The sequence below is a fragment of the Danio rerio genome, chromosome 17 (assembly GCF_052040795.2).
Source record: "Danio rerio strain M-AB ecotype USA chromosome 17, GRCz13ab, whole genome shotgun sequence".
NCBI classification, from domain to species: domain Eukaryota; kingdom Metazoa; phylum Chordata; class Actinopteri; order Cypriniformes; family Danionidae; genus Danio; species Danio rerio.
The window spans coordinates 13,540,306-13,567,856 of NC_141037.1; the positions used below are offsets into that span (position 1 = coordinate 13,540,306).

Genomic DNA, 27,551 nt, shown 5'->3' on the forward strand with positions numbered 1-27,551 from the left:
TATTGTGTTCAGATATTTCATTTATTCCTCCCCAGTCGTTCAATCCTATTTGGCTCAGGGATGCTCTTGTTAAAGTCTATGAAGTCCTTGAGAGGCATCTTTTTTCAAAGTTTTTCTTAAAGCTGTAATGCAGAAAAGAAAAAAATATATATATTTAAAAAAATGAATTATCTATCTATCTGTCTATCTATCCATCCATCCATCCATCCATCCATCCACATCAGCATTGTAAAAACTCCAACTCACAAATTGTTAACCCAGTTTATTTTTGAGCTCAGTGTTGAGAGTTTACTCATTTACATTATTTAACTGCATGTTTAGAACTGTTTTTCAATGAAAATAAAGAAATCTGTTAAGGAGACGTAAAATTTTGATTTCTACATTTAAGTGTCTAATTCCTGCACAGTCAAACATTAAAAGTTGAGTTAACTTAAAATTTTAAAGCAACCAGCTGCAAAGAAATATTGAGTTTTTAAACTTCAGTGGTTGAAGTTGTGCCAAATTATTTTTTTTTAATTGAGTTGAATTGACTTATTCCATTAAGTAAACTTGACTTAAACCAGCCTTTTCAGTCGACTTAATGCATTTGGCACTTATTTGGCACAAATTTTGAATAAACTCCCAATTTAAAGGTTGAATAAACTCTCAATTTATTTTCTAAGTTGATTGATTCATTCATTCATTCATTCATTTTCTTTTCGGCTTAGTCCCTTAATATTAATCAGGGGTCACCACAGCGAAATGAACTGCCAACTTATCCAGCATAGTTTAACGCAGCGAATGCCCTTCCAGCCTCAGCCCAAAACTGGGAAACATTCACTCACACTCATTCACACTCATACACTACGGACAATTTAGCTTACCCAATTCACCTATACCGCATGTCTTTGGAATGTGGGGGAAACCGGAGCACCCCAAGGAAACCCACTAAAACACGGGGAGAACATGCAAACTCTACACAGAAATACCAACTGACCCAGCCAGGGCTAGAATCAGCGACCTTTTTGCTGTGAGGCGAACATACTACCCACTGCACCACCGCGTCGCCCTGAGTTAACTCAACTTAAAAAATATATTTAGCACCACTTTAAACACTGAAGTTGACTAACCTCAAAATTGCTTTTCAGCCGGTTGCTTTAAAATTTTAAGTTAACTCTACTTTTTTTTTTTTACAGTGCATCTATCTATGCTTGTCTTTCTGTATATTGTAAACCACTAGCCACAGATATCCATAGTAGGAAAAAACACAATAGAATTCAATGGAAAACAGTTTGAAAAATTCAAATGGGCAGGAGAAGGAACATTCACACACAGAAGACATGCACAGGTTATAGAAAAACTCCAACAATACTTAACCATGACATTGTTTTGGTATTGTTCCATTTACCTTTTTTATACAGAAGAAGCTGGCATTGAAGCAGGTGGTCTTTATTTTCCTTTCCAGTTGTTTTTATTTTTTGGAAGATTTTTAACTTTGGATGTAATCAATTGAACAATTCTAGCATTGCCATAAATCATAGCAATGTCCAAGCAATTTTGCCCTGGGAAAACAAACATTGTGTTGACTATTTACTTAAAAAGAAAATTAAACAAAAAAATACATATACACATTCACTAAATGTCCAAATGCTTGGGATGAGTAAAATTGTTTACCCTCAATGATATACATAATTGTATATATAACAGCTGAAGTGATCTCAGCATTCAGTGAAGAACAGCAGTATATCTAGTAAATGTCATTTCATATTAAGTGTATGTTTGTTTGGTTGAATTAATGTCTGCTATTTGGAAGGAATGACGTTGTGGTGCATTTATGAAGTGTGCTTCACACACAGGTGAGAGGGCTTGACAAACCACCTTTAGAAACACTCTTCTCACTATAAAAGAAACACTCTCCTCATCTTACCCTAGCACTTAATTATATGAGCACTAACGGTTCCCTTGATATAATTAGCACTTCTTTTGTTTATTGTCTTGTTGAATCGCTGAATGCCTCCTCAATTGTAAGTCGCTTTGGATTTTAAATATACTCAGCCCAAGACTGCAAAATCCATCATGAAGGTCAATTTTTGGAAAATTAGATTTATACATAATTTGGCAAAACACAACAAAAGGTAGAGATAGAAGTATTTACTGTAAATACCCCAAGCAGTACCTTGTTTATTTTCTGCCATGACATTGGCTCCAGCTGAGATGAGACACTCTACACTGCTGAATCGACAGCTTTCAATAGCTCTCATGAGTGGAGTCGCTCCATTCATTGCCACTGCATCCACCATGGCTCCGGATTGCACCAGCATGTTGATAATGTCTACATGACCAGCATGGCAAGCATGGTGGAGAGGCGTCCAGCTAAACTGGTCAACTGCATTGACGTCAGCCCTATGAAATCCCAAAAGCAAAATATTCTTAATATTACAATCATTCATTCATTCATTTTCTTTTCAACTTAGTCCCTTTATTACTGGGGTTGCCACAGCAGCATGAACCACCAACCCACTAAGCATGTTTTACACAGTGTATGCCCTTCTAGCTCCAACCCAGTTCTGGCAATCATCTATACTCTCTCATTCACACTCATACCCTACGGACAATTTAGCATACCCAATTCACCTATAGTGCATGTCTTTGTAATTGTGGAGGAAACCCACACCAACATGGGGAGAACATGCAAACTCCACACAGAAATGCCAACTGATCAACTGGTGCTGTATGTAAGTCTTTTTAAATTAATGCATAAACATACTATAATAAATTTGCAGCTATTTAAAAAACATCACAAGTTAACAAACTAGTTCATCTGAAAAACAATGCTTATGTCAGTTATTCTGCTTTGAAAATGTGTGTCTTTGTTTTAGGCATGTGTAACTCCGCCAATGAAAATTTAACCAATCATATTTAGGCACCCAGGGCTGTCTTGAAGGAGACCACATCACATTTAATTTCAGTCACAAAACTACAGCAATAAGTTGTAGTGCAAAGATATAAACACTAGATATCGCATAGGGACCCTGAGCATACGTCAATAGCGCCGCCACATTTGTACAGTGCTTCCAGGACAAATGTTATTAAACCGCACTAGTCAAGACAGTGTTACTACATGAAGATGCTGGACTATAGCGCTGTGTACGGGTGTAGTGATGAGTAAAAAAAAAAAAAAAAAAAAAAAAGCACAAAGGCAGAATATTTCATGGTTAAGATTTAGTTTTTTACGTTTTTGTATGTTACGAACTTTTGTGCTAAACAAGTAACGTTATTGATGATGATTGTATGTGCCATCGATCCATCTCTTCTTGTCTTGTTTCTCTCTTTGAATTAGCAGGATTTGAACGCGGGTAACATAAGACAGTCCACTGATGTCGTTTCGAACATGTTTAATAACAACTTAACTGAACTATAATACACGGTCAAAAAACTGTCTTGCTTCCATCTTCATGACACTTCTTCTTCCTAGCCGGAAGTGACATCAGCATATACTCTATATTAAAAATTAAATTACTTTTAGTAAAATATTTTCAAGTTAGCCTTTTACATTATAATTAATTTAACATAAATAAAACAATGAACTTATGGCTCTTATAATGATACATTCACTTACAGCACTCAACATAAGGCAAAGTAGCATCAACTCACAGTAAATACTCGGCTTATGCAAGTTTTGTTGAATAAAATAAGCAAACAATGCAAAATAAATATGACAAGGAGATACTGCGGTGCTAGAAGCTGGTTAGCTTACAGTGTACTGTTTGTACTGTTTGTACTTAAAAATAAGTAAAAAAAAAGTTTGACATTTACACAGAAGCAATAATTTTACACTGAAAATAAAAGACAGAGCAATCTATAAATAATATTAATATTAATAATAATTCCTTACATTTATATAGTGCTTTTTTGGACACTCAAAGCGCTCTACACTTTGGGGCGAATTTCCTCATCCACCACCAGTGTGCAGAATCCACCAGGATGATGCAATGACAGCCATATTGCGCCAGACCGCACACCACAAACCAGCAGATTGGTGGAGAAGAGACAGAGTAATAAAGCCAATTATGATATGGGGATAGTTAGAAGGCCATGACGGACAAATGCCAGTGGAAAATTTGGCCAGGATGCTACATAATAAATAATAATGAATAAAAAATAGTAATAAATAAAGTAATTTATATGTCTAATGTATATCTAAGCTGCACATTAGCTAAGTATTTCCTTTTGAAAGAGAACAAATGTAGTCAAAGGCTGCTGAACCTCTCTGTCTGAAACTATATTCCAAAATTGTTTGGTTTTATAATAATGCTAATGCACAAAGACACTTTATGGACATTCATGTTTGCACTCATTTGCCATAATGTAAATACTGTGACTATTACATTTAGTATATTTTTATCTTACATCTTATATTTTTAGTATTATGTCTATTGTTTGTTTTTCTCTCTTTTTATGTTGCTGCTGGTCTCTGTGAGTTACCAAACAAATTTCGTTGTACAACTACAATGACAATAAAAGTTCTTTACTTTTTCTTTACTTTAATTTTTTTTGAGTAGAAATGTGAGTTTTTGTGTTGAGTTTGTTTTGAGTAGAAATGTGTATACTCCGTACAAAGTATGAAGCTGATCAGTCAGTCCTTGTTACTTAACTCGCTGTGCGCTTGCAACACATTTTCAACTAGGGGTGCCTGGAAAGCACAAGTGCGTTGCACCCAATATGCGCGCACCTCCATTGAAAAAAACGAACTTGTGCACGCAAAAGATGCGATATGTGAACGGCCCTTAGTTTATGGACTTAGCCATGGTTAATCCAGTGTACATGCGTATTAGCCTCAGTGTATGAGCTAGGAATTTTAAACTAGCACACAGTTGGCAAAACTTTGTTTAGTTGCAGCAGTTTTGTTCCGTGCAATTAATTAACCGTGATGAATTAAAACGCAGTTAATAGTGAAATCAGTTAATCCTTGCATTCCTAGTAGTATTAAGTAACTAGTAAACTTACCCCAGTGAAATGAGGAATTCGGCGACTTGGTAGTTTCCACAGCTGCACGCTGTCAAAAGTGGAGTCTTATAGAACTGATCTTTGATATCAACAGGCACTTGTTGGGCAAACGCCAATCTTAGAGATTCTAGATCTCCACTCCTCACACAATAATTGATGTTGCTATAGATCTTTTCCGGCTCGATATACCAAGCCGAATCGTTCTCAATGTGGTGGATTGAAGGTTGGTCCCGGTTGAAGGGTTTGGTGTGAGTATACAGCTGGCAGATCTCTATCATGTAGTACGGTAGCCCACTGTCTTCTCTTTTGCAGATAAGCTCAGGTGGCATCATACATATGGGCAATAATGAGGTACATTTATCTCTCTTCTTTTCCTTGGGGCCCTTTTCTTTTTTAGCCGGCTTTGGAGCATAGGATGAAATGACAAAGGGCTTTTGAAGGTATTTGAGGCCTTTGAAAAACTCATTTAGATTGATGACATCTTCATGATTTTTGTCATGCTGCTTGATTATCCTCTGCAGGTTTTCATAACTCACTGGTGCTTGATTCGTGGACAGCAAAGACACGAATGTCTCCAGAGAAACTGTTTGAACAGGTTTATTCAGCTCTACAGCGGATTCAAAGGATCTGCGCAAGGCTGCCTCATGTTCACAGGACCAGTCGTGAAGCGTGATAGCCCAGGGTTCATTGGGGTTTATGGCATCAGGTGCAGAAAACTTCACATGCCTTTTCTCTGCTTTCTTAAGCTCCTTCAATGCAGCTTTGTGGCCGTTGCTTTTGGCGACTTGGCTTGGAAGTTGACCTTCCAGATTCCTCAGTTTGGGATTACATCCTATTTTAGATATAGAAAAATCAAAAATATTACTTCATGTAATAAACAGCTAACGTCAAAATAAAGCCTGTGAAATATTACTTCTTTAAAAATGTTTTGCATGCGTTGTTGTTGGAATATCTTGCCAATTCCATGTGTTTTCAATAAAAAAGGTCAGGAAAGGGTTTTCTTCAATGTCAAAAATATTAGTCATTTATTAGAAACAAATGAATAAATCGAGGGCAGAGCTGGGTTACGTTACCCCAATGCAATACAAGAATTACATTCAGGAGGTTCGCAGCTAACTAACATTTCCCTAAATCCAGCATATATACACAACTGATATAACAGGTGGAGTTTTGGTGTATCGTAATTCATCAGTCATTCTGCAGTCCTTTGGCTCTTGTACCCAAACATACTTCCTCTTTCTGCAACCCTTCTCTGCAAACCAGACCTGAACAGTTAAGTGGCCTTCATTTCACAACTTCTACAAGCATCCAGCTCCTTGTGACACGTCTAGACTTTTTATTAGACAGCAGTCTGGAGCAAGGCCCCGCAATATATTTATTCTTATTCTGTTATTTCCGTCTTGTCAGCAATTCCTTCTAAAAAGTATGCAACACAAAAGAAAGAAGTATTCTTGGTCAATATATGGTATCATACAAAAGAAAAAGATTGATTAATCTGTTGTTAGTCTAAACATTTTTTCCAATAAAAAACAAAGACACAAAAGCAATGAAAATAAATTCCTTTTCCTCCGCATTGTTTATCAAATTTTTACATTTTGAAAAATAATATATTTTTAATAAATACTTTTTAATAACTAGGCCCATACAGAATCTGCAGACATTTTTTGCAATTTCTGCTGAGAATATTGTAAAAAATCTGCAGATTTATGCAGAATGATTTTAGGAGTATCGTAACTAAAAACCTAATATATGAAATAAAAAAATACCTTTAATAACTTTTATTTTAAGTTTACAATGCAAATCCATAGGCAGATCCACTTATTTGGTAAACAAAGCAGGTCTCTCATTCAATAGCTCTACTAAAAGACAAAAAAATAGTTCTTTACAAGCTGTAAATAAATCATATAAACATTCTAATATTACTGTTATTACATCACAATAAATGTTAGTGAAATTAAATTAAAAACTGATTAAATATAAATTTACACAAGTAAATACAAACACTCACTAATGGGCTAAAAATCTGCAGATTTCTGCAAGCACAGATCATGTGTGGGTCTAATAACTAATTTATTTTCTCTTTGCCATGAAGAAAGTAAATAACATTTCTAGTTATTTTACAAAACACTAGCATTTAAAGAGCTAACTAGGTTAATTAGGTTAGGCAAGTAATGTTAGTTAGGCAAGTCATTTTACAATAGTGATCTGTAGCAAAGAGGGATAATGATATTGCCCTTAAAATGGTTTTTATTTTTATTTTTTAAAAACTGCATTTGTTCTAGCCAAACTAAAAGACATAAGACTTTCTCCAGAAGAAAACAATATTATAGGAAATACTGTGAAAAAGTACTTGCTCTGTCTAAAATTACTTGGGAAATATTTTAAAAAAGAATGAAAACTTAACAGGAGGGCTAATAATTTTTGACCTGGCAAATGACCAAAGTAAAATAAAAAATTTTGCAGGCACTGATAACTCTTTATATTTAGAATTTGATTAAAAATATATACTCCTGAAATCCTGTACAAATTGCAATTTTGCTGCATCCTTTTTTAACGTTGGAAAAACTCACACACTGCCAACATTTTTTCCTTTCCTCAAGCAAAAACTCTTTTTTTCTTATTGGGGTGACAAAGATAACATCGAAAATTAGCATTTATCAGTTATCAATTTATCTTAAATCACTAATAATAAAAAAATTCGGCATGAACTGGAAGCTGTGATCGTTTATTTATTAAGTTATTTTTTCGTATTGTGATGCAGTTCCTAGAGAAATGGAATGTTAAATGAGAAAACAGTGGGCGTGGCTTGTTTTTTCCACTGCGAGCTGATTGGATGCAGTAAAGTAGTCATTTCATTCAGAATAATGGAGAAAAGGGTTTCAGGAAAGTTAATACAACCTAACAGACAGCTGATTAGGGTTGCACCAGCTGATTGGAAGTTCTTTCTTAAACTGAAACGTAAAGTCCAAATTAGGGACTTAGTAAATACTAGCTAGTTTGTAACTAAAATTATTCTCACTTAGGTTTCACCACATGCTCTTAAGGCAAACCGCAGTTAAAAGCTCATAAGCTCTCCGTAAAGTCAAGCGTACAGTAGTCGCACTGAATGACGTTATATCCGATGAAAAGCATTTAAATTGTTAAACTGCTTTAAAATTCTGTAACTAATGCATCTATGTATAAAACTGTCCTATGAAAATGAAATTATAAATCACAATTTTATAGCACATCACATTATAGTCAGTCACTAATAACAGACGATGCACATACCGGCATCGCGAGCTGTGAATGCACAAAATACACATAGTCATCAAAAGATTAAACTTGATTTAATAATAAAGAATAAATTCTCGTTTTAATTGATGGAGACAATTAACACAAAATACTCCTTGAAACAAAAATAATCTCTTCTTTCATAAACTGAAACAAATGCGAGATTTGAGAGGAAAATAAGGATGGGAGTAGAGGAATATCCTTCCTCATTATCACATTGTGAGCTCCTCAGTGTAGACTAATCTCGCTGTCATCTCTTTTCTACCGTTATACATGGGGGGCTGCTGCCGTAAATATTTAGATGGAAGGTAGCGTTAGGTTTAAAATAAGTTCATTGGTGCAACACAAAAATATTTAGTAGTAAGTTGTACCTTAGGGTCCCTTTAAGTCACAACTAGGTTGTTTTAACTATACACACTTTTGATGCAACCAGCCCCTGGTCCTTACCATTTCTGTTTGTTGTCATAGAGCTGTCAAAACTGACCGTTGGTGGGGCGTGGTTAAATATGTTAGCCACGCCCAATACCTCAGACAAATGTAATCTAAGAATTTAACTTAAAATAACCAGGGTTATCAGATTCTGATTTTATAATACAAGGGAAAGCTTTTTTTAATGACATGCACAGATACATTGTTCTCATGATGGTTAGTTTTGAGTTCATGGTACTTTACTGGCTCTTATTCTCCATTTTTGGAGATAATAGAAAACCAATAGATCATACCTCTCTGAGACAGGAATCTACAGCACTCATTGAACCCACCGGCAGCAGCAAAGTGCAGTGGTGTGTTGCCATTTGTTGTGCTTACACAAAAGTCTGCCGAGTATGCTGACAGCACCTGTAAAACCTAAAACAAAACAAAGACAGTCATACTCTCCGAAGTGAAACAATGCCACATTTTGTGCTCTTAACAATGCATTTAAATAACCTCAAGAAAACCTCCTTCTGCAGCAAAGTGGGCAGCACACCGTCCTTCTACATCAACTAAGTTAGGATTCCCTCCTTTTTTTGAAATGGCTCTTACAAGCTTTAATGCACCAGCTTTAGATGCCTCCATGAGCGCAGAACATCGTGTCACCTGTGGGGAACCAACAGGACAAATTATAATAATTTCACTTCATCAAATATAACATTTGTCTATTAAAATGCTGTAAAATTGTGTCTGTCTAAAAAACCCTTGTGTAATGATTGCTTTTTTTTATTGGGTCAAAATATGAGGAAGCTTATATTTGAAACCTGATCAACTGCATCGGGATCAGCTCCTTTCTCCAGAATGTTTATGCACAGGTCTTCACAGTCCTTTGCTTTCTCACAGGCAAACACAAGAAGTGGCTTTCCTGAATTAGGAACGTTGTTGAAATTTGCCTTGCTGGCGAGCGCCATCTGCAGGCAGAGAGCGTGTTCTTTGGATGGAGAGATACAGTAAAACAGCACCCCTGCAAATAAAACAATAGAAGTTTAGTATATATTCTAAACACATGCTCTAAATATCCTTTAAGCGTATATTAAAATCAAAGGATATACCCCCCCCCCCTTAGCAAATGTTTTTTTTTTCAAAAATCTTAATTCTTTCTATCTGCAGAAAGAATAAAATTAACATGTTGAATGAAATGATAGTAATCTGGAATTTTTTAATCTAATGTAATAAAGGCATAGTTCAAGCAAAAAAGTAAATTCTGTCAATATTTTGTCACCTTTTACTATCTTAAATAACAAGATAAATTCTATAACTATAGAGTACCATACATTTCCAAATATATGTTCTCACCTTTGCCCTCTTTATCTGTACAATTCACATCTGCATAACCTTTGATCAAAATATGCACAATATTGTAGTAGCCCAACTGTGCAGCCAGCATGAGCGGTGTGCAGCCCTTCTTATCCTGTGTGTCGGGATGGGCTCTCAGAGACAGAAGGAACTGTACTAGCTCTTCATCTTTATCCACAGTTGCCTGATACAGTGCACCGAGTCCATGTTTGGGTTCAGTCAGGTTTATCAGGTTGAATACACCTGTGCAGACCATCTTTTTTATCTGTGGTTTGTTCTTCTCCCTTACATGTTGCAGGAGTTTGTAGATCTGTAGGATCTCCACGTTACTCTTTGCCATCCTCGAAACACCACTTTCTGAAGTCATCTCTGTTTCTTCATTCATGGTCTGTTTTTAGAAATGATAAATAGCATTAACATTAATATAGAATATCATATCATGTGTACATTCAATTTTTTAGTATTGCCAAAGCTTGTTGTGCCTTGATGAGAGATAAACATATATAGGGCCGGATTTAACCAATAGGCAAGGTAAGCAGCCATTTAGGGCATCAGGAAATCAGGGGCCCCCAATAAAACCAAGAAGTTTCTATAAATAATATGTAACTTAAAGTAGTTTTCTATCATATTTTCTATGGTGAGGGTCTAACAAATAAAAATATATAATTGTTACATCCATGCAAATCTGTCTCGCTCCCCCAATCATGAATCAGTCCAGCAATACAGTCAGGTAATGATTTTGTTTTACAAACAAAAAAGTTTATTTATTATTTTAGTTTCAGTCATTTTTAGTCATTTTAAGAATCAATTAATTTGAAAATGTAGAGATTATATTAAGATTAAAATCTAGAAACAAGATTATAGACAGACGGACGGACGGACGGACGGACGGACGGACCGACCGACCGACCGACCGACCGACCGACCGACAGACAGACAGACAGACAGACAGACAGACAGACAGACAGACAGACAGACAGACAGACAGACAGACAGACAGACAGACAGACAGACAGACAGACAGACAGACAGACAGACAGACAGACAGACAGATAGATAGATAGATAGATAGATAGATAGATAGATAGATAGATAGATAGATAGATAGATAGATAGATTTTGGGCCCCCCAAATCACCAAATCCGCCCCTGAACATACACATAAAATGTAAAAAGTATTTAAATAATATTTAATATTAAAGACTGGAAATAAAATTTTAAAACGTAGACTAGATTGTTCGTTTGTTGTCATTTAAATCAATTTCCTTTGAAGTTACTGCTAATTGGTCAAAATGTTCTTAGAGTTGAATTTATGAAACTGCCTAACGTTAAATATACATAAATATGTCGACATATTTATACATTATACAAACACGGGTACTTAAAGGTAAATATATAAGTTTAGAAAGTCAACAGATACGTTAACGTTATGCTTACCGAAACTCTCGTCAACTATCAGCACGCAGGAAACTGCCTAAAATACAACAGTATTTGTATATTTATAAAAGATAACGATGAATGAACAAATAATCTGTATGCCCGTGGCATAAAATACGTTTGTAAACAACTACAGGCATTACAGCACAAACAAATTAACGGTAAGAGCTCGCATCGACACTCGGTAAACTTCGGAAATCATCGTGTCTTTCGTTCCGTTCGTGTTGGTACTTTCGGACACACTCGGTAAAAGCCGTCACACTTCGTGTCAGTGTTTACCTCCCCCATTCACTCAGAAAGAAAAATCTTCGGAATAGTGTGACGTTATGACCTCTCCTCCCAGGTCCATAGTTCAGGATTTCTTTCTGCAGGGAGAATATGGGAGAGAAAAAGATACTCTGCATTGGTTTGGTGTGTCTGGATATTATAAATGTTGTGGATAAATACCCGGAAGAAGATACTGATACCAGGTAGGAAATTCGGAAACTATCCTACAGCTTGTACAATATTACTATATCAGTGCACGTTTTGCGTTAGCATTCCTAAAGCATAACCACCCATATAACGTTAGACTTGATATACCCTGCAGTTAATGTTGCATCACCGGTGTCATAAAATAACGCAATTGTTGATCATGTTAGGTGCGTGTCTCAGAGATGGCAGAGAGGAGGAAACGCATCAAACACGTGCACTGTGTTGTCTCTTCTCGGGGCCCCTTGTGCATTTATGGGGTCTTTGGCTCCTGGACCAGTAGCTGAGTAAGTGGTTTCTACCTACTTACAACGACATATTCAGGGTAACTATTTACAATAAAGTTCCATTAGTTAATGTATTTTATAATATAAAAGTGCCCTTTTTACAATATTTATTTATCTTTGTTATGATTAATGAAAATGCAATCGCTCCTTAATAGTTGTTGATAATTCATAGCGCATTAGATTGAGGTAAAGTTGGTTTTATGGTTTTATATTTGCACATTCGTTAATTTTTATTGGTTCTTAAATTTTGTAGCACACTACTTTGAATATTTACATGCAAATATCACTTCAAAACAACATTAGCGCTATTTAATTGACTGTAAACAATGTTGCACTTTGATAGTCATTCATTCATTTTCTTTCGGCTTAGTCCCTTTATTCATCAGGGGCCGGAAAGAACTGTCAACTTATCCAGCATATATTTTACGCAGCGGATGCCCTTCCAGCCGCAGCCCAACACTGGGAAACACCCATACACTCTTGCATTCACACTTATACACTATGGCCAAATTAGCTTATTCAATTCACCTATAGTGTATGTCTTTGGACTTGTGGGGGAAACTGGAGCACCCGGAGAAAACCCACGCCAACACAGAGAAAACATGCAAACTCCACACAGAAATGCCAACTGACCCAGTAGAGGCTCAAACCAGTGACTTTCTTGCTGTTAGGGGATCGTGGTTGTAACTGCGTCACCTTGATGATGACTACTTTGATAGTGATTGGCTGCTAATATGATATCCCTATTTAGAATTGGCAAATAATGTTTTTCTGAAATGATATTTGTGGACATATACATTTTTATCATCTTAATTCCAAATGAACAATAATCTATGTATAACTGAAAAGTTATATCCTGTGTTTTTTAATTAATTCATTTCATTAACATCCCAGCTAGGAGGGACATTTAACCTTTGTCTTTCTGACTACAGTCTGAGCCAAAGTGATGCATATGCTTTAAACAACTCTGTCTGTCTTCGGGTGTTGCTTTTATGCTACAGAAACCTTTTGTGGTCAGTAGCTGGGCCGGTTTTTAACACCTATGCTATGCTGACTCCAATACTGAATTTGCATGCTTTGTTTAGCCATGTCCCCTCCTCCTAACAGGACAATATAGACAGGACATCTTTGTCTTAATTCAGACTTTTGGAGACTCGTGATAAAACTTGCAGACTGCAGACCTCCAGTAGGCTCCTGCAGACACATGGACTTCTTGAAGACATCGCATGACTGCAGATCAACCATCACGTCTCAATAAAGAAATTCTGCTTGTTTCGAGTCTCCTGGACTGGGTTCTTCTCTTCTTTTTCATTTATTTTTTAACAATATATTATTAAGGAGAAAGTCAGAATGTGCGAATATAAAACCAACTTTACCCCAATATTGACTAATGCTGACTAGCACAACTTTGGATTTTACAGATGGATTAGTAAATGTTGAACTATGATTAATAAATGCTTTACAAGTATTTGCTCATTCTTAGTAAATAGATAAGCATTAACTAATGGAACCTGTTGTAAAGTGTGACCATTTTCAGAATAATAAGTCACATATTTGATACAGATTACAATATATAGCGGAAAAAATAACATACAACATAACATAATTTACAATTTAATAAAACAGCATAAAAATAATATATTTATGTGTTTGAGTAAAACTTTACATTGATTTTAGACAATATAAAGTCAATAGTTTTTTCGGAAGAGTTTCAAAAATCAATATGGGGTTTATAACCCTGACTATACAGTACATACAGTTGAAGTCAGAATTATTAGCCCCCATATTTATTTTTACCCCTATTTCTGTTTAACTGAGAGAACATTTGTTCAACACATTTCTAAACATAAATAGTTTTAGTAACTCATTTCTAATAACTGATTTATTTTATCTTTGCCATGATGACAGTAAATATTTGAATAAATTTTTTTAAAAACACTTCTATACAGCTTAAAGTGACATTTAAAGACTTAACTAGGTTAATTAAGTTATCTAGGCAGGTTAGGGTAATTAGGCAAGTTATTGTATAACGATGGTTTGTTCTGTAGATTATCAAAAAATAATTTGCTTAAAAGGGCTAATAATTTAGACCTTAAAATGTTTTTTGAAAAATTAAAAACTGCTTTTATTATAGCCGAAATAAAACAAATAAGACTTTCCCCAGAAGAAAAAATGTTATCAGACATACTGTGAAAATTTCCTTGCTCTGTTAAACATCATTTGGGAAATATTTATGAAAGAAAAAAAAATTAATAATTCTGACTTCAGTTGTATGCACACAGATACTGGTATGTGCAATGCATTTTCACCTAGTTTTAGGCTTAAAAGTTTTAAAAGGGCGGCACAATATATTGTTTCAGCATCAAGATCGCTATGTGTGCATTCGCTATAGTCACATCGCAGCATCTGCAATGTGGAGTCAGGATTATTATTGTTGATCAGCCATGAAGAATGTACAGTGTTTACATTTTACATTACATTTGATTATTTAATAATAGGGGCAGGGCAAAATACCGATATGCATGAGGTGGTGCTTCTCATAATGGCGAACATAGATCATTGTTGCAATTCAAAGAAATATATGTGCTGTTAATAAAAAAATCCTATGACTTATGATGCATTTTTCCCTCTTCATTTACAAAAATCATGATATATTTTGAAAGATTTTCCTGTGATATATCGCCGATATCGTGATCTATTATTTTCAGGGGCAAAATATTATGAAAATATCGTTTCGTATCGTATCTTATTACTGACTACTTATTTTACTTTTATCTTACAATTTTCAAGTTTATGATTTTATTCCAAATAAAGCTAGCTTTATGTCAGGGGTCACCAAACTTGTTCCTGGAGGGCCAGTGTCCTGCAGATTTTAGCTCCAACTCTAATCAAACACACCTGAACAAGCTAATCAAGGTCCTACTGGGTATACTTGAAACATTCAGACAGGTGTGTTGAGGCAAGTTGGAGCTAAACCCAGCAGGGACACCGGCCCTCCAGGACCGAGATTGGTGACCCCTGCTTTAAGTCATCTGCCGAAATTGTATTCATATCAGAATATAAATCTCTGCAAAATAAAATATCGAAATGTCATATTTTTTTAATATTGTGCCGGCCTACACCATACAATGAAACTTGTTTTGCCAATGAACAGAGACTAAACAACATATTAAATGAGAACTTTATATGTATGAAAAAAAGCCAGAATTGTGAGGTAAATGTGCAGAATCGTGAAGGGGAAAGTAAGAACTGTCACATCCAAAATCACAATGACTTTTTTTGACAAATTGTTGAGACATAGACAGACTTTGAAGTTTATGTCTTGCAATAAAGTCTATTTAAAATAATATTAATTTTTGAACCGTAAGAAAAAGTTAGAATTGTCAATCCTGTGGCTGAAACAAGCTTTTCAATGGCTCCCACAACCTTCAAAAGATCACACTTTTTTTTTAGATCACACATTAGCTGTACACTTAAGTTCTGTATGCATACTTTTCCTTGCTAATATGTTCTTCTAGCTTCGTCTTGAGTGACTTTCAAATGTACAAGATTGACATCTCTCTTCTTCTGGAGCATGCTGAATGCTCCTTTCCAGCCTCTGTAGTAATCAGCAGCGTGACCACAGGAAGCCGCACAATTCTGCATATGAACAGGTTTGTGTGTGAGAGTTCATGTGTAAGAAAAAATCTTTTTTCACAGGAACAACTATCCCAGCTGAAATATTCCCGATTGCATCAAAACACTGAGTGAAAAAATGCTATCTGTGTGTGTGTGGTGATGCTTTTTACATTTCTAAGGGTGCACAGAAGGTGCATGGTTCGAAGTTCAGTGCTGCACGCTTTGTGAGCCTGAAATCAGTAAAGTTTTGACTCAGTAGTGCATATGGGTCACTGCAGTACCTTTCTGTTTGCTGTGCTAGTTTCATCACGGGGGATTTTGCTCGGCGAGGGGTGGACATTTCTGGTGTGGCTTGGCAGAAGTGGGGTGAGACCCCGTGTGCCTGTTGTGTGGTGTGTCCTGCCAATGGCTCTCGCACTGTCGTGCTCTCAGACACGTAAGAGCAACATCTAAAAGTCACAATAATCATAACAGAATCGAAGGGCGAAGCGTGAATTCTAATAATCATAACCTGTGAATGTGCTGTCGTAATTGACACTCATTTAGTCTTGAAGTAGCTGCCATTAACAAATCACGACAATTTGACATTGCATGCATTTATTTGAGTGCTTATGATTATTTCTGTGGGAAAATATTATCAGTTAATTTAATTTGCAAGATTATTTTGTTCATTTGTTTAAACAACACACAACAGCACACAATGTCAATGCTTACTAGCTCACTTGCAGAGTGCAACTTGCAGGTTCCAGAAGTAAAATCTCCATTTTTTTATTTCCATAGGGAACCTGTTTTTTTTTTTTTTTTTTTAAGAATAACTGACACTTTTAAAGGCAGACCTGCTTTTGTAACAGTCTGAGGTTGTTAATCAATTGCATATGCTTTTACTAAATGCATATATTTACAATAATTGACCAGTTTTATAATATAATCATGTTAAATAGCAGAATTTGTTAAGAAAAACTACACAGAAAAAATTCCATAAGTTAAGTTATCCATATTATTTTGTGATTAACTTTTTTTGTGCTATTTATTCATGCTTTAAAATATTTTGTTCTATTTTATTTTTTTTTAAGTGGTTTATTGGTTGTGTTGTAAATTACAGTACTAAAACCTACTAAACTGCCAGTACTTTTTCTGTTATTTTACAGACATAATTCTCTCTCTATATTATTTCTTATGCAATATATTGTTTCTAAAATAGCAATAAAAGTAGTAGGCATGGGCCGGTATAAGATTCTGACGGTATGATGGATAAAAATATCACGGTATTACAGTATTATGATTACTGCTTAGGTACAGGAGCTGTCACTGGGGTGGTACCTTTTCAAAAGGTGCAAATTCGTACCTGAAAGGTCCATATTAATACCTCAAGGGTATATATTAGTACCTAAAAAGTACAAAAGTACCTTTTGAAAAGAGACCACCCCAGTGACAGCTCATGTACCTTTATTTCTGAGAGTGTAAAATATATTCCTTTTAAATGTCTTAGTAAAAAACAACCTTTTCCCCTTTGAACAATATACTTTAATTTTTATTTTATTTTTTACTATACTTTTTTTTTTACTTTGAGAAACATTTAAAATATTTTTTACCAGTAAATATGTCAAGCTAAATAATTCAGATGAATCATTGACTTCATTCATAAATAATGCAATTCATAACTGTAACAAAACTACAAAAAAAAAAAAAAGTGAATCAAGAAATACAGAAATTGTTAAATAATGGATATTCGGGCCGATCATTGTAGAATCTGAAAAATAATATTTGTGCATATATATATATATATATATATATATATATATATATATATATATATATATATATATATATATATATATATATATATATCGTAACAATTTTATTCAAATTATTCTTTTACATATGCAGTACGCATCTGTATTTTATATTAAGCAGTGGTTTGGATTGTAATTTTTTCTCATTCAAACCTTAGTCATGCATCTTTGTTTTTTATATAATTTTCATATACATTTTGCTTCAATTGAACGTTTGTAATGTTGTGATTCAGCTTGTAGCTTATTGGTTTGGTTCGCAGCTTGTAACACTTTCACAAAAACCTTTTTAATATCCCTATTGGATAAAATGAATGGGAAAAATACTTCTGGAACTTGAGTTGATGGGCACTAATTCACTCTATTCCATGGCTGTCTTGAACACTAAACTGAATGTTCACTTTCCACATACTATGTCCAAATATTGCAGTTTAATGACCACTAAACAGCACAACCGAGCAATTACTGGCAACTGCATTTATAGCCGTACCACATAATAATACTATTTAATCTCAAATCAATATATAATTGTAATTGTTTCTATTTATTTGTCAAGCAGCCGTGTAATAAGTGGGATGATCCAGTTAGATGCTCATTATCTCAAAATAAACCTTATGCAGAATGATACAAAACTCTCTGTTGAGGTTTGTTTATGCACACTAGTGGACTGTACAGTATCATTTACTTTTATTTGCCTTGTCTGTATAGCAAATTAACATATAAAACCAGCTCTTATTTTCATTTCTGCCTTAAATAATGTTTCTCATGACTACAACCTGTTCTGAAAACTTCCAAATCCATTTCCTTGTCTATGAGGAGAAGCACACATTGGTTTATAATCACTGTTATCTTATAATAACAGCCTGAAGCTGACTATTTGTCTGCGCTGATGACTGTTATTGAATGCTTTTCTGTATACAAACTGACAGGCATCCGCTCTAGAGCAGTAATCTAAGGTTTTTCCACTGCAGATCTTGCACTGATTAACTTTGTGACAATAAATAGTTTTGTATTATATGATTACAGCGAATCATATCAAAATAATAGAGAGTGATTATGACCTATCAGGAACATTTCATAAACTGACCATTCTCTTTGAACACTGATTGTTGTAGTCTAAAATCTAAAAAGCACTTTCATCAGCTATTCTCTTTGTTTAATCAGAAACTTGCCAGATGTTTCTGTAGAAGATTTTTCAAAGGTGGATCTGAGCCAATACAAGTGGGTCCACTGGGAGGTGAGCGGGTCCGCCAAATATCTTTCATTTGCTACATATTAAAACACACTGAAACGTCATTTAGTTTCTTCTGATCTTTATTTTATTCCACAAGTGGAGAGCTAGAGCTGATTGTTTTATGAATGTTTTGTCAGGGCCGTAATGCTGACGAACAAGTGAAGATGATTGAGAGGGTGAGAGAGTATAACAAAAAACAAGACGAGAAGAACAGAATCGCCATCTCAGTGGAAATCGAGAAGACCAGGGAGCCGCTCTACCAGCTTTTTCCTCTGGGTGATTTCGTATGATTAAACTCTTGCGAATAAAAAGTTGATAATTATTTTGATTTTAATTCATTTCTTTGTTTTGTGGTTTATTAACTTTGGATTTATTAACTGAATAATAGTCAAATGTTGATTGAGATTTTGGCCAGTTTACACATTAATAACCCTTTAACAGGCATCTTAACCACATGGTTTACCTTTTATCCATAGGTTATTATTATTTTTTTAAATTGCTTAATTTTGTTGATGAGAGTTGTGTCAGTATATTATTTAATACAAGATGTGGGCCAAATAATATTTTAAAGGAGTGCACCTTAAAGCTTTAATAAAAATCTATATTATTAAAAAATATTGATCATCCGTCTGCGCCAATAGCCTAGTGGTTAAGTGCACTTACATATAGCACCATGGTGCTCACGATGACCCGAGTTCGATTCCCAGCTCGGTCCTATGTTGACCCTTCCCCTCTCTCTGTTTTCAACTATTTCCTGTCAATTCTATGCACTTTTTTTATCCATTAAAAGTTAAAACCCCCTAAAAATAATTATAAAAAAAGTATAGATCATCTAATCAGCAGATTAAATGATTTCTAAAGGATTTTGTTAGGGTTATGAAGGATTGTGTGTTTACCAACCTCTTTTGTCCAGCTACGTGCCTAATTAACCTTAGTTAAGCCTTTAAATTGGACTTTTAGCTGAATACTACAGGGTTTCCATGCTTTTTGAAAGCACTTGAATTGCAGACATATGGATTCAAGGCCTGGAAAGTACTTAAAAACAAACAGGTCCTTAAAAGTGCTTGAATTATTCATTGATTTTCCTTTGGCTTAGACGCTATTTATTAAGGGTCACCAAAGTGGAATAAAACCCCAACTTATCCAGCATATGTTTTACAGCGGATGCCCTTCCAGCTGCAACCCATGCTGGGAAACATCCACACACACTCAAACACTTACACCACAACCAGTTTAGTTTATTCAATTCACCCTATTCAACTGACCCAGCCAGGACTCTAACCAGCGACGTTCTTGCTGTGAGGCAACAGTGCTGACTACTGAGCCACCGTGTCACCCTGCTTAAATTATATTTGAAATAAAATTTGTTTATAGTGTTATTTCAATAATTGTACTGTGCAGCTGTCAAAAACAGAATAATAAAAAAAAACCTTTTAAATCTTAAATTATAATCTGACAAATAACGCACGTTTTAGCAAATTTATTTATAACCAAGATTGAATTCAACTAATTTTATTAAAGTTTTAAAACGGTCAACATAAACATTAACTGTAAGTGAAGAATTCAGTATGGACTTTCATTCTGCTACACATGCTGGGCTGTGAATTACAAAGGTGCTTGATTTAAAATGAATGGTGCTCTAAAAAGTTCTTGAAAGTCTGAATCTGGTAACCATAAAAGACTCGGAAGCCTTATACTATTGTTTAGCAAATTTACTAGTACAATATTGTGTTCTGTCATCATATCAATGACAAGAAATTAGATATTAGAAATTAGCTATTGGGTGGCGTGCTGGTGCAGTGGGTAGCGCTGTTTTCTCACAGCAAAAAGGTTGCTGGTTCGAGTCTCGGCTGAGTCGGATGGCATTTCTGTGTGGAGTTTGCAATGCATTGTCTCCTCGTGTTCGCATGGTGTTCCTCCGGGTGCTCCGGTTTTCCTCACAAGTCCAAAGACATGCATTATAGGTAAATTGGGTAAGCTAAATTGTCCGTTGTGTATGTGTGTGAATGAGTGTGTATGGGTGTTTCCCAGTGATGGGTCGCAGCTAGAAGGTCATACGCTGCGTAAAACATATGCTAGATAAGTTGGCGGTTCATTCCGCTTTGGCAACCTCAGATTAATAAAGGGACTAAGCCAAAAAGAAAATTAATGAATGAATGAACTATTGTTTAAAAAATCTTCTCTGTTAAACAGCACTTGGGAAATATTTGAAAAATAATTGAAATTTCACAGTAGGGATCATAATTTTGTTTTATACATTTTAATGCACACTTAGTTTATGAAAACATTCAAAGAAGTTAAGCTTTCCGTACTGCACTGTTACATGGAGATGAAATTAAAATGTCTAATAAATATGAAGTATATAGTAGACACAATGTTTAATAAATGAACATGCATGGAGCTCAAAATTTAAACAAGCCTGTGTTGTTTTCTTTTTAAATTCTGTAGAAATGCTAATGTGATGTATTATATACAGACCAGCTATTAAGCTTGCATACATGTTTGGACACCGCGTAACCTGTGTTATCTGTTTTTACTCAGGTCTTTGTTAGTAAGGATGTGGCCCAGCACTTTGGGTTTGACTCAGCTGCTGCAGCACTGAAGGGTTTCAGTGGTCGGCTGAAGAAGGGGTGAGTCTGTCTCCTAAAATGACCACTAGATGTCACTAGTGTTACAAAAATTATACTGACTTGATATTTATGCTCCAGAATCACCACCTAATGGGAAAGTTTCATTAAAAAAAATCAAGAAATCTGTCATCATTTACGTTTGATTTCCTTCTTCTCTTAAACACAGTCGAAGATTTTTTTAAAAACTGCTGAAAACCACTGACCACCATAGTATTTGTTTATCCTAATATGGAAGTCAGTGGTTTCCATATTATTAAAAATATCTTTAAACACTCATTTTACTAGTTTTAGAATACATTTACTGACTTAATTATGCACAAATTCCCTTTATATTCTGTACACTTGGTTATGCATCAGAATCTCCGCTTAAAGGGAAAGTTCTGCCGAAATTCTGTCATCGTTTACTCACTTGTCACAAACCTGTTTGAGTTCCTTCTGTTAAACACAAACAAAGATATTTAGGAAACTTGAAAACCATTGGCTTCCATAGTATTTGTTTTTCCTACTATGGAAGTCGCTAGTTTCCATCATTCTTTAAATTATCTTATTATTTGTTTGCCAGAAAAGAAAGAAACTCATAAAGGTTTGGTATCATTTGAAGTGAATGGTGATGACATTTTTGTTTTTGGATGTGTTTTTTTTCCTAATTGTTACCTGTTTATATGAGTTTGATTGTGTATCCAGTGCCACCCTCATTTGTGCCTGGGCAGAAAAAGGAGCTGATGCCATGGGTCCGGACGGTGTGATCATCCATTCAGATGCATTTCCACCTGAGAAGCTTGTGGACACACTTGGAGCAGGCGACACCTTCAACGCTTCTGTGCTCTATTCACTTTCTAAGGGTAAGGATGCAGGTCTGATTCTGAAATACAGAGACAGAATGGGTTATTAAGCATGTTTACATGCACACTGTGTCCTCACACACAAAAAAACTGTTTAATAAGCAAACCAATAACCTGTCAATGCAAGTAAAGAGCGTTCACAAGACTAATAAATCAGTTTATTTGATGTAATGTAATCATTTGGAAAACTGTCATGTTGTGTTGCATGAAATGAGAACATTTTTATTATACTTTAAGGTCAAGAAAGTATCTGAGTTTACAGTTTATTTTTTATTCTGCAGCTTATTTACTTTTTCTGAACATGCTTTAATCAGCAGTAAGGATGCGTTCAAATCAGTAAGCAGGTTAATGTGTTTGAAAAATTGGTATGATGAGTCTTGGGTTAAGAAAGTGCATGTAAACAAACGTACTCAGTACTCTTATATGGACAACTATTTTCCGATATTAACACAGTTAAGATAATATTCTGATTAAGAATACAATGTCAATTGAGATTACCTTTATTTACTTTTACACTTAAAGTAAACACAAACTGATTTAAGTTGTTGCGTATTTCTATTTTAGTCACGTTATTAAAGTGCAGTATACACCTGTGCATTTTAAACATGTTATTACCGTCACATAGAATTTAATTTAGTTTTTTTTTTTGCAAGAGAATACATAAGCAGTACCCTCATGACAAAATTCTGTAATCTATAGTAAATTACTACAACTGTTTTACCTTTTTAGTTGCTATTTTTATTAAACCATACTATTGTAAAGTACTTACATTAATCTGCTGTAGTTTTTCTGTGCTAATACAACAACTAACGTGACATAAATCACCCAATTCTGTATAAATACCATAATTCAGCAAAGTTTACTGTGGAAAACCCTAAAGTGTACTACAGAATTTATTACAGCTTATTTTATTTAATGCTACCCACATTACGAAAATACTGCAATTTATAGTAAATAACTACAACTGCTTTACCTTTTTAATTGTTCTTTTTTCTAAAACCATATTATAGTAAAGTACTTAAATATACAAGATTTCTTACAGTTTATTAGTTTACTTTAGTTAATACTACAGGTACCCACATTAAAGAATACTGTAATTTATAGTTAATTACTACGACTGTTTTACCATTTTAATGTTTTTATTTTTTAAACCATACTATAGTAAAGTACTTGAATTAATCTGCTGAGGTAATTATGTGGTTCTCATTTTAATACAACAACTATAGTGACATAAATGGCAAAATACTGTATAAATACCACAATTCACCACAGTTTACTGTGGAAAAATCTAAAGTGTACTACAGTATTTATTACAGCTTATTTTATTTAATACTACCCACATTACAAAAATACTGTAATTAATAGTAAATAACTACAACTGCTTTGACTTTTTAATTGTCATTTTTTCTAAAGCCATACTATAGTAAAGTACTTAAATATACTACAAGATTTCTTACAGTTTATCAGTTTACTTTAGTTAATACTACAGGTACCCACATTAAAGAATACTGTAATTTATAGTTAATTACTACGACTGTTTTACCATTTTAATGTTTTTATTTTTCAAACAATACTATAGTAAAGTACTTAAATATACAAGATTTCTTACAGTTTATCAGTTTACTTTAGTTAATACTACAGGTACCCACAATAAAGTATACTGTAATTTATAGTTAATTACTACGACTGTTTTACCATTTTATTGTTTTTATTTTTCAAACAATACTATAGTAAAGTACTTGAATTAATAATTCTATGGTTGCCATTTAGTAAAACCTAAAGTATGCCACATCATTTATTACAGTTAATCAGTTTACTTTAATTAATACTACAGTATGCTGTAGCATTCATTAAGAAAGTGTTGTAGATACTATAAAATATATTTTATAATACACTTAAATAATAAAATACTATAGTTTTTTTTTATGAGAGCAGTGTCAACTGTTTAACTGCAAACTAAAAAAAAGAAATTGTATCCTACATCGTCTCTGCATGAATAGCCAAATAATGCCAAATAATTAACTCATTTACTGTAAAAGCACCAAAATCTTTTCTCTAATTACAAATGAAACACCCAAACTATAAAAGGCACCATAACAAATAAATACTGTGCAGTGATACATGAAATTCTGGAGTTAACATTAGATGGCATTGATTTATAATGTGTGATATTACTCGATCTATGCACTACTAATAGACTGTACTTGGGGTAGTTTGGGAAATAAAACACTTCATTCAATAATTCAATTCAATTCAATTCAGCTTTATTTGTATAGCGCTTTTACAATGTAGATTGTGTCAAAGCAGCTTCACATAAATGGTCATAGTAACTGGAACAGTGTAGTTCAGTTTTTAGTGTTTAAGTTCAGTACAGTTCAGTTTAACTCAGTTCAGTGTGATTTAATAAGGTTGTGTTCATATTCATATACACAGTAAAAACTGAGCGAGAGGTGCTTTATGTTGTATTTATCATGAAAATAACATTACAGTTACAATAGGTGCTTTAACATGACATTAGTACCATCATATCTGTGGTGAAGCTCTTTTCAGTTCACTGTATTTGTATTTTTCTTTGTATTGCCTACAGTACATTAATGTTTAATATGTCAATAATATTATGGCTTAAATACTCATTTTGAATTTTTGGGGTTATTTATGGTCTACTGAAAATAATTTGTTAATTCTAACAAGTTGCCTTTTGACATTGGATGGATGTACGGTGAGGAGAATAATGATACCTCATTGCATACAGTTTTTAATTACATTTCACTGATTGTTTGCAGATTAACATAAGTTAGCTTCATAATTCACGCAAAGCATCATGGAGTGCAGGAAAAAGGTGGTTAACATGTAAAACGGGAACACGAAAGAAATATTCTAAAAGCAACTCACGTAAACACCTCATTCATAATATTGTCTACTTCAGAACAATATACTGACGTCCATGTAAACGTACTGATTGTAAATCTGTTTCATTCTCTTTCTGCAGGAGGCAGCCTACAGGATGCTCTCACATTTGGCTGCCAGATTGCGGGGAAAAAATGCGGCGTCCACGGATATGATGGAATTCTACACTGAACATGCCGGAGAGGTGCACAGCTGGAATGTAGTGCAGACATACATATAGCGTGCCGATAAACTTAACTAGGGTTGAAATAAGCCACTAGTCATTGTCAAGGCATGGTGGTACTGCTAAATAGTGTTGTTTCACATAAGTATAATAATAATGTAAATGCAAAGGATATATTTAAATAATGATGGCATACTGTACTAATGTTACTCTGCATAATTTAGATTAAATTAATTGAAGGAGACTTGTTTAGAACTCTTCACTCTGGGTTGACACTAATATTAAAATGTAAGTCAAATTAAATAATGAGAAAGACAATAAGAACAATTTAATAAATGAAACTGTTGGAGCTGTTTGTGCCAAGCAAAATGAAATGTTTGAAATAAATATGATTTTTATTTTGTAAAAACAGTGATACTGTGAAATATTGTTAGTTTATAACTTTTAGTTAATAACTTTAGTTTACTTTTTTTTTTTTTTAGCAGTCATGAACTTTTAGTACAATGTGGATCTTCAGAAGAAATTATGATAATTTATGATACATTACCATTACAAAATTTGGGGTTAGCATTCACATTTTATATTGTTTGTAAGGATGTATTAAAAAGATCACACTAAGTAATAAACTAATAATATTTTACTGTTTTTGATTTAACAATTTGATATACACTCACCGGCCACTTTATTAGGTCCACCTTACTAGTACCGGGTTGGACCCTATTTTGCCTTCAGAACTGCCTCAATCCTTCGAGGCATAGAACAAGGAACTGGAAATATTCCTCAGAGATCCATGATGTGAATCTCTTGTTCCACCACATCCCAAAGGTGTTTGAGTACAGTGAACTCATTGTCATCTTCGAGAAACCAGTCTGAGATGATTTACGCTTTGACATGGCGCGTTATCCTGCTGGAAGTAGCCATCAGATGGATACACTGTGGTCATAAAGGGATGGACTTGGTCAGCAACAATACTCAGGTACTGTAGGCTGTGGGGTTGACAATGCTCAATTGGTACTAATGAGCCCAAAGTGTGCCAAGAATACATCCCCCACACCATTACACCACCACCACCACCACCAGCCTGAACCGTTAATACAAAGCTGGATAGATTCATTTTTTCATGTTGTTAATGCCAAATTCTGACCCTACCATCCAAATGTTGCATCAAAAATCGAGACTCATCAGACCAGGCAACGTTTCTCCAATCTTCTATTGTCCAATTTTGGTGAGCCTGTGCTAATTGTAGCCTCAGTTTCCTGTTGTTAGCTCACAGGAGTGGCACCCAATATGGTTTTCAGCTGCTGTAACCCATCCACCTCAATGTTCCATGCGTTGTGCGTTTTCGAGATGTTCTTCTGCATACCTTGGTTGTATCGAGAGGTTATTTGAGTTACTGGTGCCTCTCTATCAATATGAACCAGGCCATTCTCCTCTGACCTCTGGCATCAAGGCATTTGCACCCACAGAACTGCCGCTCACTGGATATTTTCTTTTTTTCGGACCATTCTCTATAAACTCTAGAGATGGTTGTGTGTGAAAATCCCAGTAGATTAGCAGTTTCTAAAAGACTCAGACCAGCCTGGTTTGCATCATTCTGATGCTCGGTTTGAACTGCAGTAGATTGTCTTGACCACGTCTACATGCCTAAATGCTTTGAGTTGTTGCCATGTGATTAGAAAAATTGTGTTAACGAACAGTTGAAGAGGTGTACCTAATAAAGTGGCCGGTGAGTGTGTATTTGATACAACAATGCAAATGCAGCTTTGGTAAACAAATGATTTTTTTACAGTGTAGATAAAAGGATAGTTCACCTCCCCCAAAGAAATATTTTACACCCTCAAGTGGTTCCAGGATGTTTATGGGTTCTTTTTTCTGTTAAACAAAAACTAGAGGTCAATGGCTACCTGTTTACAACATTCTTCAAAACAAGTGAAGGATGAGTAAATGATGACATCATTTTATTTTTTGACTGAACTACCCCTTTAAATCAAGTATAATTGAACTACTTTGATCCAAATAAGTAGTTTGTACTGGTAATGCTCAATTATCAGTTCATTATAAATGTTCCTAAAGCTGCATTGGAAAGCAAACATGTTAGCCTAACATCCAGCAGTGCTTTGATAAGGGTTATGAGGAGGGGTTGAGGG

General features: G+C 34.7%; 2 protein-coding genes and 1 long non-coding RNA gene across 7 annotated transcripts; 1 reads left to right on the forward strand and 2 right to left on the reverse strand.

The window, feature by feature from the left end:
* Positions 1-11,805, reverse strand: ankef1b (ankyrin repeat and EF-hand domain containing 1b). Its single transcript, XM_087290145.1, has 9 exons — positions 11,463-11,805; positions 10,027-10,414; positions 9,495-9,694; positions 9,187-9,336; positions 8,982-9,105; positions 4,987-5,818; positions 2,156-2,382; positions 1,388-1,541; positions 1-122 (listed from the first exon to the last, which is right to left on the reverse strand). The coding sequence occupies exons 2-8, from the start codon at positions 10,409-10,411 to the stop codon at positions 1,429-1,431; spliced, it is 2,031 nt and encodes a 676-aa protein (XP_087146271.1). The 5' UTR covers positions 10,412-10,414; positions 11,463-11,805; the 3' UTR covers positions 1-122; positions 1,388-1,428.
* On the forward strand, positions 11,569-27,245 carry khk (ketohexokinase). 5 transcript variants are annotated; one of them, XM_087288941.1, is made up of 9 exons: positions 11,757-11,932; positions 12,104-12,220; positions 15,739-15,873; positions 16,140-16,274; positions 18,793-18,865; positions 19,000-19,146; positions 21,404-21,492; positions 22,177-22,334; positions 25,324-27,245. In XM_087288941.1, the coding sequence occupies exons 1-9, from the start codon at positions 11,841-11,843 to the stop codon at positions 25,410-25,412; spliced, it is 1,035 nt and encodes a 344-aa protein (XP_087145067.1). In that variant the 5' UTR covers positions 11,757-11,840; the 3' UTR covers positions 25,413-27,245.
* Positions 16,621-17,514, reverse strand: LOC147839937 (uncharacterized). The gene is made up of 2 exons (XR_015513114.1): positions 17,263-17,514; positions 16,621-17,126 (listed from the first exon to the last, which is right to left on the reverse strand). It is a non-coding gene; the product is annotated as an uncharacterized LOC147839937 (long non-coding RNA).
* Positions 27,246-27,551: the final 306 nt, after the last annotated feature.

Excerpts from the sequence above, each read along its gene's own strand:
- ankef1b (XM_087290145.1), bottom strand. The coding sequence starts at position 10,411 with ATGAATGAAGAAACAGAGATGACTTCAGAAAGTGGTGTTTCGAGGATG. Across the intron at positions 9,337-9,494 it reads ATCCCGATGCAGTTGATCAG|GTGACACGATGTTCTGCGCT; the intron begins GTTTCAAATATA and ends GGTTCCCCACAG. Across the intron at positions 1,542-2,155 it reads CATGGCAGAAAATAAACAAG|GGCAAAATTGCTTGGACATT; the intron begins GTACTGCTTGGG and ends TTGTTTTCCCAG.
- khk (XM_087288941.1), top strand. The coding sequence starts at position 11,841 with ATGGGAGAGAAAAAGATACTCTGCATTGGTTTGGTGTGTCTGGATATT. Across the intron at positions 16,275-18,792 it reads ACTGTCGTGCTCTCAGACAC|AAACTTGCCAGATGTTTCTG; the intron begins GTAAGAGCAACA and ends TTGTTTAATCAG. Across the intron at positions 21,493-22,176 it reads AGTGGTCGGCTGAAGAAGGG|TGCCACCCTCATTTGTGCCT; the intron begins GTGAGTCTGTCT and ends TTGTGTATCCAG.